This window comes from Lonchura striata, chromosome Z, assembly GCF_050655825.1.
Source record: "Lonchura striata isolate lonStrDom1 chromosome Z, ASM5065582v1, whole genome shotgun sequence".
Taxonomy (NCBI): domain Eukaryota; kingdom Metazoa; phylum Chordata; class Aves; order Passeriformes; family Estrildidae; genus Lonchura; species Lonchura striata.
This window is the reverse complement of record NC_140740.1, coordinates 30,147,098-30,163,894: the sequence shown is the minus strand read 5'-3', so window position 1 is coordinate 30,163,894 and position 16,797 is coordinate 30,147,098. Positions and strand designations below refer to the sequence as shown.

The 16,797-nt window shown below is 40.6% G+C and overlaps 1 protein-coding gene across 7 annotated transcripts in view; it reads left to right on the top strand.

Annotated features, from left to right (window-relative positions):
• Nucleotides 1–16,797, top strand: part of SEMA6A (semaphorin 6A) — a 118,722-nt gene that overhangs the window by 84,630 nt on the left and 17,295 nt on the right. For 5 of the 7 annotated variants that reach the window (XM_085566616.1, XM_085566613.1, XM_085566612.1 and 2 more), the window contains one exon: nucleotides 5,245–5,409. The exons of the other annotated variants lie outside the window; for them this stretch is intronic. In XM_085566616.1, coding sequence (XP_085422742.1) covers nucleotides 5,245–5,409 — 165 coding nt within the window. The remainder of the gene's footprint in view (nucleotides 1–5,244; nucleotides 5,410–16,797) is intronic. 7 annotated transcript variants of the gene reach the window in all.

Below are 16,797 nucleotides of genomic sequence, written 5' to 3'. Positions count from 1 at the left end.
ACGGATGTTTTAATCTGATAAAGGAAGCAGAAAAGTGTTTCAAGTGAGTAGCAAAATGAAAAAAGCTGTAGTTCAAGAGAGTACAGTTAACAAAAGAGAGTACATTTTACTGTCTAAGCCCAAAAACAGACTCCATAAATGAACCCAGCCTATTTTAAATTATTTTTAATGTAGGACCTTACAGAGAGGTGCAATGGAGAAATGCTGACCCAGCATTAACATGGGTTCCCATTCATGTCCTCTCTTTTACAGTTTATTTCATTGACCCCTCTCAGCTACATCCTGATAACATGGTCTCTGTGCAAGTCAGCTCTTCCTTTTATTAGTTTAGTTAAAATACCTATTCTGATATTTTTGCAGTCGGGCTTTCTTTTCACCTACCACTAGTGACCCTCTTTGATCTTCCACATCAGAGTGCAAAAATTCTAGGATGTGATACTAAACCAGTCTCGGTAAACATGTTAGTGTTTGCCAACTGCAGAGATTGGTCTGAGTAACATTGCATCTTGAAAAAAACAAAAAATTTATGAATTATCTATCTTGATGTTACTGAGTACAGTTTAATGCAAAGGTAAATGGTATGTCACAATAGGTTAAGCCTCAGAACACTGGTACCAGAATACCAAGTGAATTCTCAGTGGGCTAAATATACCCAAAGTCATCTGAAGCTCCAGAAGAAGTCATAAGGCTTGATTCTCTTCACTTATGCCACTATAAATCATCCTTCTTCAACAGACTTACTGCCAATCTGTAGCAGTGTGAATGAAAGGAGAACCAAGCCCTTAATCTTTGTATTCTTGGCACCAGCCTCCTCCTGATTTCAGCACATGGGCTCTCTTCCTAAGGCAGTCTCACATGATCAGTTGCAAACAAAGTGCAAAGTCCACACAGGTGACTCAATTGATATTCAAGAAGAGAATAGCAGACTGAAGGTCTGGATGCAGAAAGTCAGAGAGAAATTATGCAGGAAATTTAAACAAGGAGATTAAGCTAGATCACTCTGCTAAAGTCTAAGCAGTTTCAATTACCTTAGGAAACATCAATTCTTAGTGAATTGGGCCCTTATATTACCCCCTAGCCATAGTCTTTCTCCCTCTATAGTATTGATTTAACTTTCCCTCTAATTGTCTAATTAGATTGCTATAGCTGTTAATAGGATAGTGTGCAGATATCTTAACCTCTGAGATTCTAATGACTTGTGCATATTAGACCAACTATCAAATACTGATAGTATTGAATTTCTGTCTTTGTTTTAAACCTGAAAAAAAATCTCTTTGCATTTTACAAGTGCACTTCAGAACAAGCTATAGTTTCAGAAGTGCAGCCTTTCTGAATCATTATTTGCGCTTGTAGGCACTAAGTGCTTTTACTCTCTCTCTGTTACTTGATTACAGCACTCCAAATGAAAAGTTTTTCCAAATAATGGAAGCACCTAAACCAGATTTTTTTTAAGTGTGTCTATTTGATTTTTATATGTTTTCTTTAAACAAAGACATTTGAGAAGCACTATGTGTACAGTTATTCGGATGCTTTATTTTAAAACAAAGGCAGAATTGGTTTTTCAGACGTTTTTGTATTAACCATTAGTAACACAGTTACTGGCCACATGTCAGATGTGCTAAAGCCTCATTACATTTCAACAAATTTTATTTGCAAGTTAAAGTGGTAAAATGTGTAATGGGAAGAAAAGGCCCACCATACGTTGAGAACTATACAGCGCATTGTAAAGGCTTGATAATGGTTGTGTGTGAGAGGGCCAGGTTTGGGTTGCCTGCCACTTCAGTCTTTTCTCTGTTTATGAGAGAAACTTAAATAGGTGATACATTTGTGGTGCTACTCTCCTCAGAGGTGAAATTCACCCAGTAGGACTGGCTAGTCAGGCACTTACAGGACACTCTGACATTGCTTACATGAGCAGTATCACTGCCTAGTAGTGTTTGCAAATACAGCTCTAACACAACTGGGTTTTAATCTGCTCCTGCTCTGCTTCCTCAAAATCAAATGGAAGAAAGTTTGTCTCAATTAGCTGTGTAATCTTGCTTCCCAGTGAGTACTAGACTAATATATTAGTAACAGAGAGAATAAATATATTGATTCTTTGTGTTTGTGTGGAACCCCTCTCTACCTAATGACCATCTGGTACACATTAATAGCTTCACAAAGCCTTAGCTTTCCATTACCAGGAAGTTCTCTGTGTATTGGCAACATATGGTTCAAGAATTTTCTCCCCCCTGAAAAATGTGTCCCTTAGGTATATACTTCCTCTAAATTTCTGTATTATGAAATGTTTTTCATTAACCATACTTACAGCTTTTCCCTAGAACTCTTCCTTTAAGCACATTTAAAAGTGCAAGTGTCTGAAAAGAGATGTAGGCATATAAATGCATAACATACAAAGGCACAAAATATGATTGCTACTTGGCAAGATTTTCTTCTCTTTTACCTCCTTACCAAGCAATGACTAATTGTTTTCTTATGCTGAGTGCAGCGCTATGTGTAAGCTGACCAAGTACTATACACATTATTGTTGTTGCTGAATGTGGTATAATCTTGAAGACTGGAGCCACATGAGTGTTTGCACTGTGGTTTAATCCTTAGCAAAAAGAAAACATGAAAATTCCATAATTTCTATTTTCTGGCCTGTTCTCTGCTTTGTTTTTTGTCTTGTTCCTTGAGGATGAGCATGGGAGTTGACAAGCGTAAAATAGTGTTGGAATTAATGGTTTCAGGATCCAGCATATTCTTGCTTTTAGAGGGGAGTTGTTTTCAGTTGCTGGACCTCTACCTGTCCCTTTGGACACAAACAGTCCTGCTGCAGGACTGCTGTGGAGCAGGCAGCACATTTGGATTGGAGTTCAAATGGAGTCCTCTATCTGTGTTACAAATGTCCCCAGCCATGATGGAGCTTATGGAAACCTTTTAAAAGAGGATAGCATTTGGCTCCTCTTTTCTATTTGGGTGACATTCAAAACTCTGTCTTAACAAAGCACATAATTTAATTTGCTACTTTAAAGAAAGATGGCTGGGAGAAAACACACATTCTACCATGAGAGGGTAAAAAATAATCCATTGCCCTTGTCAGTATAAAACCTTCAGACTTACATCCAGAGCTAAATTGTGTTAACAATTTGTTGTACTTGAAGTTGTAGCTTCATCGTGAGAACACTGCAAATTTAACCAATTTTCCTTCCTAAGCATGCAAGTTAAAGGAGTTCATTGGGATCATGTCCTATACAAAACATAGTCCAAAGTGCTCCCATATATAATTTGATTCAGTAAATCCAAAGGGGTCCCCAAAAACTTACAAAGGAACACAGACTTTTTTTACTCTAAAGTTATTAATATTCAACAGGATTTCTTTAAATCATAGCATCTTAATAGAAGTTGCAGCATTTTGCTGACTTCATCAGTAGTTCAACACCATGAAGCTGGTGAAAGGGCTGGATAAAAAGAATCATGTGGGTGCATCTAAAAGCTTGGGGACATTGGTGGCCAGCACATAGATTTCTGATTGTTGGAGAAGAACTGAGAATCTATATTCATAATTTCTCTCTAGACTTCTGAGAACTGGGGCTGTATGGCTTTAGATGCCATTTAAAACAGCATTTTGAGATGCAGCTTTCAAAAGTTTTATGGTCATCCAGGAGCTGTTTAAAATAAACTACAGAAGTACAGGCTCTACCTGCCCAGCTCTGTGCCTTCTGTGTGAAGCTTGAATTTCAGCTCCTTGTGTTGCTCTGTCTCTGTCTCACTGACTCTCAAATTATTTTTCTGAGCAGTGAAGGAAGATCAAGGAAAGGAGCAGAGAGAGAATCCCTGCTAGGGCAGCCTGTAGCCTGCTGACTGTAGCCCTCTCCAAGTGAGATTCATCTAAAGAAGCAAAAATAATTTGCTGGGCTGTTCAAAAGAGATAGGAGAAAGGAGGGCTGCTGTCAGTCTGTCTAGTGTTATCTGACGAAAAATATTATATACCATTCTGTCTGTGAATAATCCAATTCTGTTAGTTTGTGTTTGAGCATATGTCAAAACCCCTTTTTTTATGGAGTCCTTAAGAAAAGTAAGTAAGGGGATATAGCTACGCAACATCAAATTAAGGAGGCCCAGAACTGCTTGATATAATAACTCACTTTTTCACATGTGTCAAAAGGAAAATTTCAGAATGGTTTTGAGGTCAAAATTTTGTGTTGTGGATGGCATTTGGTGCCATCTCCCTAAAGCAGCTGAGCCACTGGAAAGTCCATGTGGGAGCTGTCTTCCAGAGAGAGTAGACTCCAAGCATCTCAAGCATTTTAGGTGCTGATGTACTTTCCAGCTCCAGCTTCAAAGAATGTATGGCTCTGCAAACATGCTGCTGTCCCATGAAAACCACATTTCAAATTGTGCTGTGTTTCCAGTGGGGCAGGTTCTGTGAGTGTCTGTTGGGGTGCATATGATACGCAAAAAGCAGATCAGTCTTGTTCAGGGCAACAAGAATGTCTAGGGCATTTGTAATGCAAAAAAAGCATGTGAGACCTCAGTCTCAGCTGCTGCTGGAGTCATGGGTTCTTGGGCAGATTCACATGGTGAGGCACTGTCTGCACTGTCACTCTGAGTAGAAATGGTGCTCAGTCTTGTGCTTATTTCAGACTGATTTTGCACCATCAGCTCAGACAGAACCAATAGTGATGGTGCAAGCAGGTGTGAGCAGCTGGCCCAGGTCATTTCCTCTCTGGCGAGGAGTGCTGCAGTGTGAGCACACTGGTGTTAGGCAGTCCTTCATTCCCCTGGGGACATGAGGTAAAGTGCCTCATGATATCACCATTTTGTAGTTCTTCTGGTGTTCCCATTCAATTCCAGACATTTTGGACATTGTTCTGTTTTACATTGATTTTTTATTTGCTTTTTTGACTGAGCCAGTATCTGATAGCATGGGCTGACACTTCAGTTTCAGTCAGACGTGTGCTGAATCCAGCCAAAGGATGCTTGACTCATGAAGTGTGCTTACCCTCTTGCATATGCATTTAACTCTGTTGAGAAGCACAGAACTGCCAGCTCACTGGCAGCACCTTTTAGCACCCTGATCTGGAAGGTTCAAATCCCCTCTTCCTTCGGAGTCACATTTTGAAGGCCTTTTGAAGCATTACTCGGTCTAAGACAAGACGTTCACGGAAGCAAAGCAGTTTGTACATCCCTGAGCATGGGAAGGTAGCGTGGTAAGTGACTAATGAGACTTGTCTTCCCTACCTGTATTTATAATGTGAACAGGACACTCCAGTTCCCTAGTCCCAAGCACCACCACTTCTGACTCTCGCGCTCGACAGGGTTATGATGCTAGGGGACGCATGCTGGATTGGAAGGATCCACTTGGTTCATCTGAAAATACAGATCCATATGTGGCAGTTTCATCACATAATCATCAAGACAAGAAGGGTAAGGCCTTGGAAATGACATCCTGTGGTGAGGAGGGAGGGGGAGGAGGACTAAAGTGTAACTGCTTCCAGTTGGCTCAGAGTAAAATGTAATGAAACTCCCGTGCTAAAATTAAAAGCTTATTGTAAAGTCTGAAATTAAACAGCTAATCTTAGACTCAGTCCTAGATAATTCACTGCCTGAGGAAACCACACAAAACAAACAGAAGTGTATGCCTTTATAGGGAGTTTTGTGCATGTGTATGGGAAGGAGGAAAGCGGGGAATTTAGCTCTCTTTAAATTTGACCTGCCCTGTTCTCTGACAAAGCAAGATCCATGGCTTCCTATTGTTCTTAAGGATGAATTTTTATATTGCCTTTCCCTGAATTCCCAAGGCAGCACTACAGTTCTCCGCTAATTTCACATTATTTCCATCTCTCAATAACCACAGAATCATAGAATCATGAAGTGCTTTGATTTGAAAGGGAGCATAAAAATCATCTTATTCTAATCCCATGACCAGAAGGACTTTCCTGTTTACCAGGTTGTCCCAAACCCATTCAACCTGGCCTTGAACACTTTCAGGAATAGACCATCAGCAGCTTCTCTGGGCAATCTGTTACAATGCTTCACCACCCATCCTCAGAGTAAATAATTTCTTCCCAATCTAATTTAATCCTGTCCCCTTTCAGTTTGAAGCCATTTGCCTTGTCCTACCACATGCCCTTGTAAAAAGTCCATCTCCAGCTCTTATATATCCCCCTCTACGTCCTGGAAGGCTGCTATAACATCTTCCCAGAACCTTCTCTTCCTCACCCTGAGTAACCCCAGTTCTCTTTGTCTACATAAGAACGGTTCTCCAGTCCTTTGATCATCTTTGTGGTCTATGTCTTTCCTGTGATGGGGACCCCAGAGCTGGACACAGCACTCCAGGTGGGGTCTCACATGAGCAGAGCAGATCCTCTTCCTCACCCTCCTGGCCACACTGCTTTGGACACAGCCCAGTATATATTTGGCTTTCTGAGCTGTGAGTTGCCCTGACTCAGGTACTTTGCATTTGGCCTTGTTAAACCTCAAGGTTCCCATGGGCCTACTTCTCAATCTTGTTCAAGTCCCTCTGGATGGCATCCTATCCTTCAGGTGCATCAGTTACACCACACAGCTTGATGTCATCTGCAAACTTGTTGCAGGCTCACTCAATGCCACTATGTCATTGATGAAGACATCGGTCCCAAAACTGACCCCTGAAGGACACTACTTGTCACTGATCTCCATTCAGAACTCAATCCATAGACCACTATTCTCTGAATAAGGCTGTCCAGTGAATTCCTTGTCCATTAAATTGTTCACCCATCAAGTCCATCTCTCTCCAGTTTGGAGAGGATTGGAGAGAAGGATGTTGAGGGGAACCATGTCAAAGGCCTTACAAAAGTCCAGATAAATGACATATGTTTCCTTGTCCATTGAAGGACTCTCTCCACCAGGTTGGTCAGGCAATACTTGCCCTTGGTGAAGCCGTGCTGGCTGTCTTGAACACCTCCCTGTCCTCCTTGTGCCTTAGCAGAGGTTTCTAGGAAAATGTGTTCTGTGATCTTCCCAGGCACAGAGGTAATGGGACTGACAATTTGATGGTTCCCAGGGCCCTCCTTTCCACCCTTTTTTAAGATGGGCACAATTTCCCTTTTCTAGTTACCTGACTGCCACACTTTTCAAATACCATAGACAGTGGCTTGGTAATTAAATCAGACAGTTCCTGGGACTCTGGGATACATCTCACAATGTTCCATAGACTTTAGTATGTTCAGGTTCTTTAAATGATCCCAAACCTCATTTTCTCTTACAGTGGGAGGGATTTTACTCCCCCAGCCCTGTCTTGTGGACCAGTAAAGAGGCATGGGCAGAGAGGTTGTGAGAGAAGACTGAGGCAAAATTCTTGTTGAGTGCCTCAGCCTTGTCCTCATGCCAGCCTTTCTTGCCAGGTGGAGTACATTTTCTTCACCTTCCTTTTCTGGCTGACATGCCTGCAGAAGCCCTTCTTGTTATTCTTGGCATCTCTTGCCTAGTTCAGATCCAACTACACGTTGACCCCATCCATGCACAACCAGACTGTGTTCCTATACTCTTTCCATGATACCTGTCCCTTCTTCCACCACCTGTGCATTTCATTTTTGCCCTTTAGTTCAGTTAGTATGTCCCAGTACAGCCATTCAGTCTCTTGTCTTTCTTGTCCAATTTCTTTCACCTGGGTTTCACTAGCTCTTCCCTCTTGGGAGATACCTCTAAAGATCTGTCAGCTCTGTTCTGCTCCCTTGTCCTTGAAAGCAATTTCCCGGGGGGTCCTGACCTTCTTGAAGAGCTGAAAGTTTGCTCTTCTAAAATGCAGGGTCCTCACTTTACTCTTTGCCTGACCCATATGCCTGAGGACTGTGAACTCCAGTGCATGATCACTGCAGCACAGGCTGCTGCCATTCATGACATCACTGATCAGTTCACTGAGCTGGTGATCATCAGGTCCAGTATCCCAGTATACATAAGGAAAGCCTGCTCTAGTTTAACCATTGAGTAAGCTGGGAGTAGTCCCAGTCACTGGTCCTCAGTCCCACTGTCTTCAGTGAAACCTGAGCAAAAAATTCCTTTTAGAGTGTGGTCATTAGTGTGCATTAAATAATGCATAAATGACTGCTCATGGAGAGGTTCTATGTTTTGTTTTTCACACACCAAAAGGCTGGGATTCAGGTGTCATTTCACAGTGCTCAGACCAGTGCTGAAGCATAGGGGTCTAATACAAACACACATCCTGTCCTTTGGCTTTCATTCCTCCTTTGCTGCACATATAGAGGATTAGGCAGAGAATTGCCAATATTTGCTGCTTGAACATAGAGAAGAAGAACCTTTTCTTCTATGCAGAGGTGGTGGTGCCCCTCATTGCAACTTGACCCTCATCATTCTTTCAGCTCCTTTTAATCTGTATCTCAGAGACTTTAATATGGTTCCTTTTAAATGGGGGCGTTAGATTCAAATAGCTCCACTGCCTAGAGAGATCTGAATCCTTGTTATTCTTCTCCAGGGTCTTCTTAGATCTCTTCTTTCAATCTCTGTTGAAAGGTATTTTTCTCTGTGTGGACTAATTAAGTACTCAGAGTGTTAGAAGGAAGATGAGTATGAGCAACTCTCACTTGCTGAGTGGTTAGGGCATTCACCAGGGGCAGGAACACACAAGTTCAGTTCTTTCTGCTATGAATACTTGATATCAAACACTTAAAATATTAATTGAAATGTGGATTCCAGTCTCTATTGTTCATGCATTTTATATGAAAAACTCATTAGACAAAAGCATCAGCTGTTCCAAGAGAAGCTACTGGCATGCCAGACCTGATATTTTGCATTGTCTGCCCAAACTAGTAGGTTACTGTTTCCTCTATTCTTCCCCCTCCATCTGGCCCACTGACCCTTGAATTCTTTGCATTACTTGTGGAGGCTTTCATTGAGGAGTGATGGGCACATTACCATCACAGAACATTCTTCAGCAGAGCTACATGAACAGCTGCTGGTGGTCTGGACCCAGACTGTGACCTGAATGCCTGTCATTCATTACAGCTCAAGATACACAATGCCTCCCATAGTCCAAGGATATCCGGGGTTTCTCACAATCCCAGGATTGACCTCAAAGAGCCTTCACAGTCCCTTACCATAAAGGTAATGGGTGTCACCTGGCTGGCCCATCAGAGGCAAAGCCTGAAGCGCTTTTCCAGCTGAGGGGGCTAGTCAAATTAGGCAGGAGATACTATGGAAAATATTAATCTAGTAGCCTTGGCTTTTAGGCTTATCGTCAGGAAATAGAATATGAAGTTTTAAACTCCCACAGGCAGAGGATGTAAACTTGTCCCCCACCTTCCAGCTAATTAGCTCTTCCTACAGAGAAAAGGACATCTGTTTGAACAATATCTTTGAAGAGCTTCATCCTGTAGATTCTAGGAGATTCTGGGAGAATAACTGCAAAATCTAAACCAGAAAAGTTAATTTCTAGAACCAGATTGGTCTTACCTGTGTGTTAAGCACAGGGCCACTTTGCATCCTGCAGACCTGGAGGCTGCTGAGCCTTGCCCGAGGAAGAATTTCAGGTGGACTCAATACTCAAAACCTTAACTTCAGGTGCAAGGGAGTGACAGTACTGAAGATGAAACTTCACAATCCAGTTTTAAACTCCAGTTTAAACTCCAGTTTAAGCTTAGTTTGAGATACCATTTTTTAATTCCTTGTCCCTTGCTCTTCATTTGTAGAAAGGCAGGTAAGAAAAAGGGGTATCACTTACCAGAGGGGTATCACTTAGCGGAGGGAAGGCAGACAAACCTGCATGCCCTCCTTAAGATGTATGTGATTTACCTAGCATTCCTCTTTCATCCCAGCAATATCAATGATAATACTGACAGCCAAAAAGGAGGATCTTTTCTTTCTTTGTCCAATCTATTGGTAACACCTGTTAAACAAAAAACTTCAGGCAAGAAGTCTTTCTTGTATTTCAGACATTTCTTCTCTTGTTCATCCTGAAAGGGGAGGAGAGAGGGCAGGAAGGCAGGCAGGCACACAGGAAGGAAGTCAGGATAGAAGGAAGGATGGATCCTTGTACACAACTCCTCTGCTGGAGTGGTGTCAGAAACCACCAAAAGTGGGAGATCTGCCCCTTAATGTACCCTGAGGATGAAGATAAGGATATGCATTTTAATAGCACTGTTTGTTGTGTGTGGGTCCCCACTTCACAAGTCTTCTGAAAAGCATTGCTTAATAGATGGAAAACTAGCTCTTAAAAACATCTTGTATGCCACTAGCAGCTTTTAGATGAGCATCCATGAAAATATTAATAAATGTATAAGCTGTTGAATTCTAATAATTTTCACTTCAATTTACTGACTGATGAAGTGGCTTACATTCAATACTTCCCTCCCCAGGGAGTGATGGTTACCAAAGAGCCTTATAAGCACTTGACAGGGTCATTTAAATATCATGCATTCTTTGGTGCCTAATTATGAATATTGACAAAGCTGGAAGCAGTCTACACCCATCAAAACAATGGCGGCAGAGGTGACCGCATGGTTGTTCACCATGACCATCCACTTGTGTGTTATTACTCCTTGCCTTGCCCAGTCAGAGCCAGTTGGTTCCAAAATTCTATTGAGTTGTTGTTTCAAAAGGGCAAAGGAAGGAGTCCTTACACAAAATTAAATCAATAAATGTTACACTTACAATCCTTTTATCAAGATTTTGTTTCTACTTTTGCTGTAATTTCTTTTGCTTTCATACATTCACAAAGAAAATTTTAATTTTTTTAATATTTTCTCCTTGTTTTGCAAGGTGCTTTGTGTTTTTCTTTATTGGTTGTGTCTATTCCTTTGAGCAGTGTTTTCTTTCTTTTTCTGTGCTCACAAATGGCTCCTTACTGAGTGTACTAATTGTATAAGAATCCTTGCTGTTTCCTTTACTGTAACACGGTTGCTTTGATGATGTCACATCCATCCATATGCTTCACTCTTAATTCAGTGCAGGCATCTTAGGGAATATCTGGGGGTGTGAAGACGGGGTTCTTTAAAAGGGTTGACTCATGGGAATGTGACATTTGTGTGCCACAGCTTTAGTAGCTAAATATACTCTGGGACTGTTGTTTCTGAGCTACATCACATTTCTTGCCAAGATAAAAATGTGTACTCCAACCCATAGAGTGGGAATTGTGCATTGCCATCACATTGGCATTTTCATTTTGGCCATTAAGGAATCCACAAAAAAAAACAACTGTGATTGGGCAAATTGTAACCCTCTTTCCTATTCTCCCATCTCCCCAAAAAACTAAATTAAACCAAATTGGAAAAAAAAAAACAGAACAGCACATGTTCTAGAGTATGTTTATGTTTTGTTTTCTTTCTTGCTGTGTTTTAGTGTTAATTTAATTGCATTTCTCACCTTTGTTGAAACAGTTTCCCTAAGCTTGCTTTCCCTAACCTTGCTGCCTAACAGTTTCCCTAACCCTGCTGCCATTGTACTTGGTGTTCCTCCTCCACAGTCGGGGTCATGAAGCTCCTCCTGTGGAACACTCCAAGGCTTTACCCTTTAAACCTCAGTAGCGCCGTAGTGCTGCGTCCCTCTGTAGTCACCCTACTAACGAAGGGGGGAGTAGAGATGTACAGCTCTTCGACAGGGCCTCCGTGAAGAAAGCAATGTGGTTTTCTTCAAGGGCCCTGTCCCTTACTACCCTGCTGCCCTTCTCTGCTGCCTCCTGTCCTTCCTGCTTCCATTCAGAAATGCCTCATGCTTTTCTAGTACTGGGTTCATTGGTACAAATGTAGCCGACAGCTCGGTTTTCTCACACATTCCCTATCTGCCTGAAATCTGTGCCTGTTAATCACTGTTCTGATAAATTGGTTGAAAATTCAGATTATGATTTTGTGGCTCTGCTACAGCTTCTTCTTCACAGCATTCAGGTGGAAGTGGCTGAGCTGGGCACTGAACAGCAAAAGTGTAGTGGTTAGCAGTCTTTAATGTTTGTATTCTTACTTGGTTCAGCACTCCTAAGGTGAAGATTGTGAGTGGTATCTCCTTTCCTTAGCAAGCCTTTTATTGATATCCATGTAACTAAGGTAAAAAGCTGATTAGAAGTGGGATGTGATAAACAGAGAGTTAAGAGCTGCTGGTTTATTTGGATATCAAGAGGGCTCCTTTAGAGACAGAATCTGGTAGCACCTATTATTTTATAGACTGTATAATCTATATTATTATTATCTATAGCTGTAGCTCTTCCTCTGGTACATAATTAACAATTGTCAATTCCTTTTTTTGGAGAGGGCTGTGCTGCTGGGGAGCCCAAGAGCTGCTCCTCTCAAAACCTGCCTCCAGAAGATATTTCATACTGTACACAAGTGGCAGTGTTACTAAATTTTACTGTGATTATCACTACTTGAAAGATTTGCCAAGTGCTGACAATACTTGTCTCTGGAGAGTCTGCTAATGTTCAGGCAGATTCTGATGCAGTGAGACAAAATTATAAGAAACTTCAGGTACAGTTATGATAAAGAATGTAAAGTGCTGACATAACAAGATATTTTACAAGTAGACATGAAATGAGTGGGGGAAAAATCTGTGACAAAACAAAGCTTCAGACTTTTTTTCATAAACTAAACAATTAATATTCATCACAGGAGAGCTGAGTTTTGCATCAAGGAGTACATTTGCAGAGTATGCTTTTATACAAAAATATTGTTATATGCTAATATGTACAAGGATCCAGAAGATTCAAAGCAATTTCTGTATCAGAGAAAACACAGGAATGTTATTATGTTGTTGGCATTATGTAGTAAATCAGATGAGGAAATGAGGAATTGAAGTGGCACAAAAATGTGTCAAAACTTAGGTTTTGAGTCAGCATTTGCAGGTCTTAGTGGAAGGGCTTAGACTTTTAATGTGTGGAGGTGAAGCAAATGCTCAGTATTTCATAAGTGCCATTGTCCTGACACTGTCAGAAGGAACTGATTGATCCCAAAACAAGTCTAAGGCCAGTGGGAAGAGTTGCACCATAGCCAGTTCTGCCTGGATGGATTGGGAAGAGATGTATTCACCCAAAGCATGTGCATCTGGGGGGAAACTATGCAAACACTGCTATTCTTTCCCATATCTCAAACCATTGTATGCACAAATAGAAAACAGTCACAAGTACCTTGCAGATTACTAAAATTCAAGTGCTGAGGAAACAATGAAGATTGAATCAGACCAGATCCTTCTTTTACTATAAAGTTTTCTGCCCAGAGTCTATGAAGTTGTGAGAAAGGGAATAGAGAATTTGCTCTGATTCTATGGCTCCGTAGCACTTGGCTGAGATTTGGGGTGAGAGGTGTAGTTACTCAGAGTTGTAGTGGTTCACAAAGTGATTTTACCTAGACAGCACGATGCAGGACTTAGTTCATTTAAACTTGTATAAAGCTACATCTAGATTAAAATGTACTGGCTTCTCATTAGGATGAAAACAGAGATTGGTTGGATGAGTCTGTGCCAAACAAAGCTCTGTAGATTTTTTTCTGAAATGTTCTTAAGTAAATCAGCATCAGCTTACTGTAAATATCCCTGTTTCCAGAGGGAGGCCTTATATACTGGTTGCTTGGTTGAAATCTTTAAAAAAAATTAACCAACCAACCAGCCCTATATTTGCCTAAAATGCCTCTAATAATCAACTTGTCCAGGAGCTGGATGTCCCATAAACTAATCCCAACACACCTACTGTGGGGCACTGTTTCAGCACCCTATCAAAGAAGCACCTGAAAGCCATTGTTAGCATTTGAATGGGACCAAATTTCTCAGTATAGTTTTTAGTGGCCAGATACCTGACTCACTAGCCCAGGCTAATAACTCACAAAGGTGCCAGAAGATTGATGATCTCACCACACGGGAATGGCTAGTGTCCTGTGACATGCACCAGGAGGGCTGTGCAGTCAGGATTAAGGGAACACACCAGACTTGTCCAGAGAAATGACACTGATCCTTCTTCTGTTCTGTCTTGCATGTATGAGCTGTCTGCTCCCACAGCTAGAGACAGCTAATCATCTCAGATTACATCCTCAAGTTCAAACAGTGACAGTAGCAAAGTAGATGCTAATTAATAAAATGGAAATTTCATATAAAATTAATGAAAGAAGAATACTGGAAGGATGTCTCTGATAGCAGATTTTAGTACGTTTCTCTGAGAACAAGAGTGAAGAGATGGAGCAGACACAAGGCATTCAGAAATTATGTCAGGAGCTAAATCCCTGAGCAGGGATTTTTCCCTGAGAGGGAAAAATCTTTAAGCCAATTTTAGTCAAACAAGGGGTTATTATAGAGTATGGGGCAGTGATTTAGTGTGTCTTCTGTGTGACTAAGTCTGCATTTCAAACCTTACATAAAGAAAGCTCCAGCTCATTTAGTCACAGATTTTCTATAGTGGCCATATGAAAGTTTAAGAAAGGAACAGATTTAACTGCAAAAGACAGGCAAGGATGAGGGAAATCAAGATAATGGTGGGGTATATTCCAGCACACACTAACTGCCTGTACCACACTTAAAGAAATGGCTATACTTTAGCACTGACACTCACTTAACATTTTCAGAATTCAAAACATTTCTGCATTTCACTAACAGTACAGATTTCAGATTTAACTAGCAGAAGTGGAAACACTGAATGGCAAGACTAGATCCAAGAGCCATTCGCTGTTTAGTAGCGAAAAAGAAAATTGCATCATTGGTAACAGAAGAGGTTGTATTGATCTGGTTATCAAAACAGAGCTTCTCTGTTCCCTTATTAGATCCTACAAATAAAATAGTAGTGAAGTTTAAAATAGATGTTATCAAATGTGGCTTCTGGAAACAGTAGGTATCCTTGACCTGTAATTGTCCACCAGCATATATTTCAAGTCAGGGTATCCATTTCCAGGCTGCAATGAGCTGTAGAGCCTTGTCTTACTAAAAGAGGGGAAAAACTGTCATTGCCCAAGGACCCTAATATGCTTTTCCAATAAAAGAGGCCACATCTAATTTGTCAAGGCAGCTGCTCAGGGTTCAGGGCACTAGAGCTATTGTGTGGTGGAGCAGATCCCCAGCTGCATTCATCCACTGTCACCCAACGAGGATGGCTCAGTGGAAGAACACAGACTGCCTCGTGCTCTTGTTTGACCTTTGTAGTACTGACATATTTACCAAGAGCTGGGAATTTGCTGTAGGGTGTGCTTGCTCCACAGAGCCACTACTCTATCTAGAAATAGCAAGGCATAGCTGGTGGACAGGTTACCCAGTTTCATTTCTGTGATTTTTAAATCGATTATAAGGAGAAGTTGTACTAAATAAAGATGCTGAATTGGGAGGACAGTCTGGCCCTTTAAACAAGAGATTTCTGAAACTGGTTTGACATTCAAAGGGATTTAATAGCAGAAAATCTAGTAGATGAAAGATATTTAAAGTGTCTTTTAGTTTTGTTAATGCCAGTGTACAATTAAAATGTCAATATGCTGTTAAATATATTTGAATAATTCATTTTTCTCATATAGGTTGTGCCTAGTTTCAATTAATTAATAGTTCAGATGTGATGTAGTAATTTTACAGTGACCTAAACATTGACAGTCCTGGTTAAGAGCACTGCTAATATGGTCTGTAAACTGTCAAACATCTAATTACCCGACCTGTAAAAAATGCCATTTTTCTCATATTAATTAACCTTTAGTTAATTGTTACCAATATCTCTTTAATTATATAGGAGGGATCCCAAATAACTTTTCCATTTTTCTTAGTTTTCTTTGACTGTAAAATGGGTACACTTAATTCCTTGTGTCAGCATAGGCTGGTGCTTACTGATCCAACAGCATGTAGTTAATTAAAAAATGAAAAACCTGGAGAGGACATAATTTAGATTTTGCAATCTCAGTTTTATTGAACAGTAAATACAGATAACAAATGTCATTGTGTTTGGAAAGCAATTGTTCCTCTGAATTTCCTTCATTTAGTCAGGGTTTAGGGAGGTGTTCCTTTAAACTCTTTCATAGTCATTTAGTGAGGCACTGTAGTCTCTGCTGTCTGGTTACCATTGCTACTACTTTTGCTAGACTTTAATAATGTACTCTTAAGATTGTGCCAGTGGCTGAGAGAGAGGATAGGGAAAAGATATGTTGTTAATCTCATATTACAAAAATGTGTCTTAAGGGCACCTTATTGAGAAGTTTTGAAGCAGAGACTGCAAATTTGCCATTGTATCAAAAATGTGCATCCTAATATCCCTGTGAGGAAAAAGAAAAGGAGTTTTGTTGGCAAAGCTGTAAGGTTTTTTTTTTTAATCTCAGTCCCTCATGCCCAGAACAGACTTGTCACAGTTAGACAACTAAATACACAAACAACTCTGTGTACACTGAGCATTGGTGTTCTTAAACCACCAGCTGATAGTCTGATAACTCTCCCTGCCCCAGCAGAACAGAGTAAGTCAGGGTCCCTGGTCAAGTAGATTTTAACAGCTCCATTGGCATTAGAAGGGCTTAGGGCAGTTTATAGAGTTGTTGCTCAGGAAGCATTAAGAAGAATTTCTGGCACAGCTGTAAAATACAGCAAACATTTGGAAATGGCTGATAGCATATTCATCATCAATTTTGTGTAGGCCAGGATATTAAACTGTTGTTCTCTTACTAGCAACCAAAGATTGCTTATCTTCTGTGAAATAAACTGGGCATAAACTAGACAGTTTTTTCATATGCCCATCAAGGATTTTTTTAATTGGAAAATAACACCAGCTGTATGCTGTCAATAATATGCCATCTTGTTCATGTTCCATCCCATCTTACCCACAATTATGATAGAAAATAAAAGAGCAGCTGTAATATTAAAAAAAAAAGGCAGCTGGGGGAAAGCAGGCACATT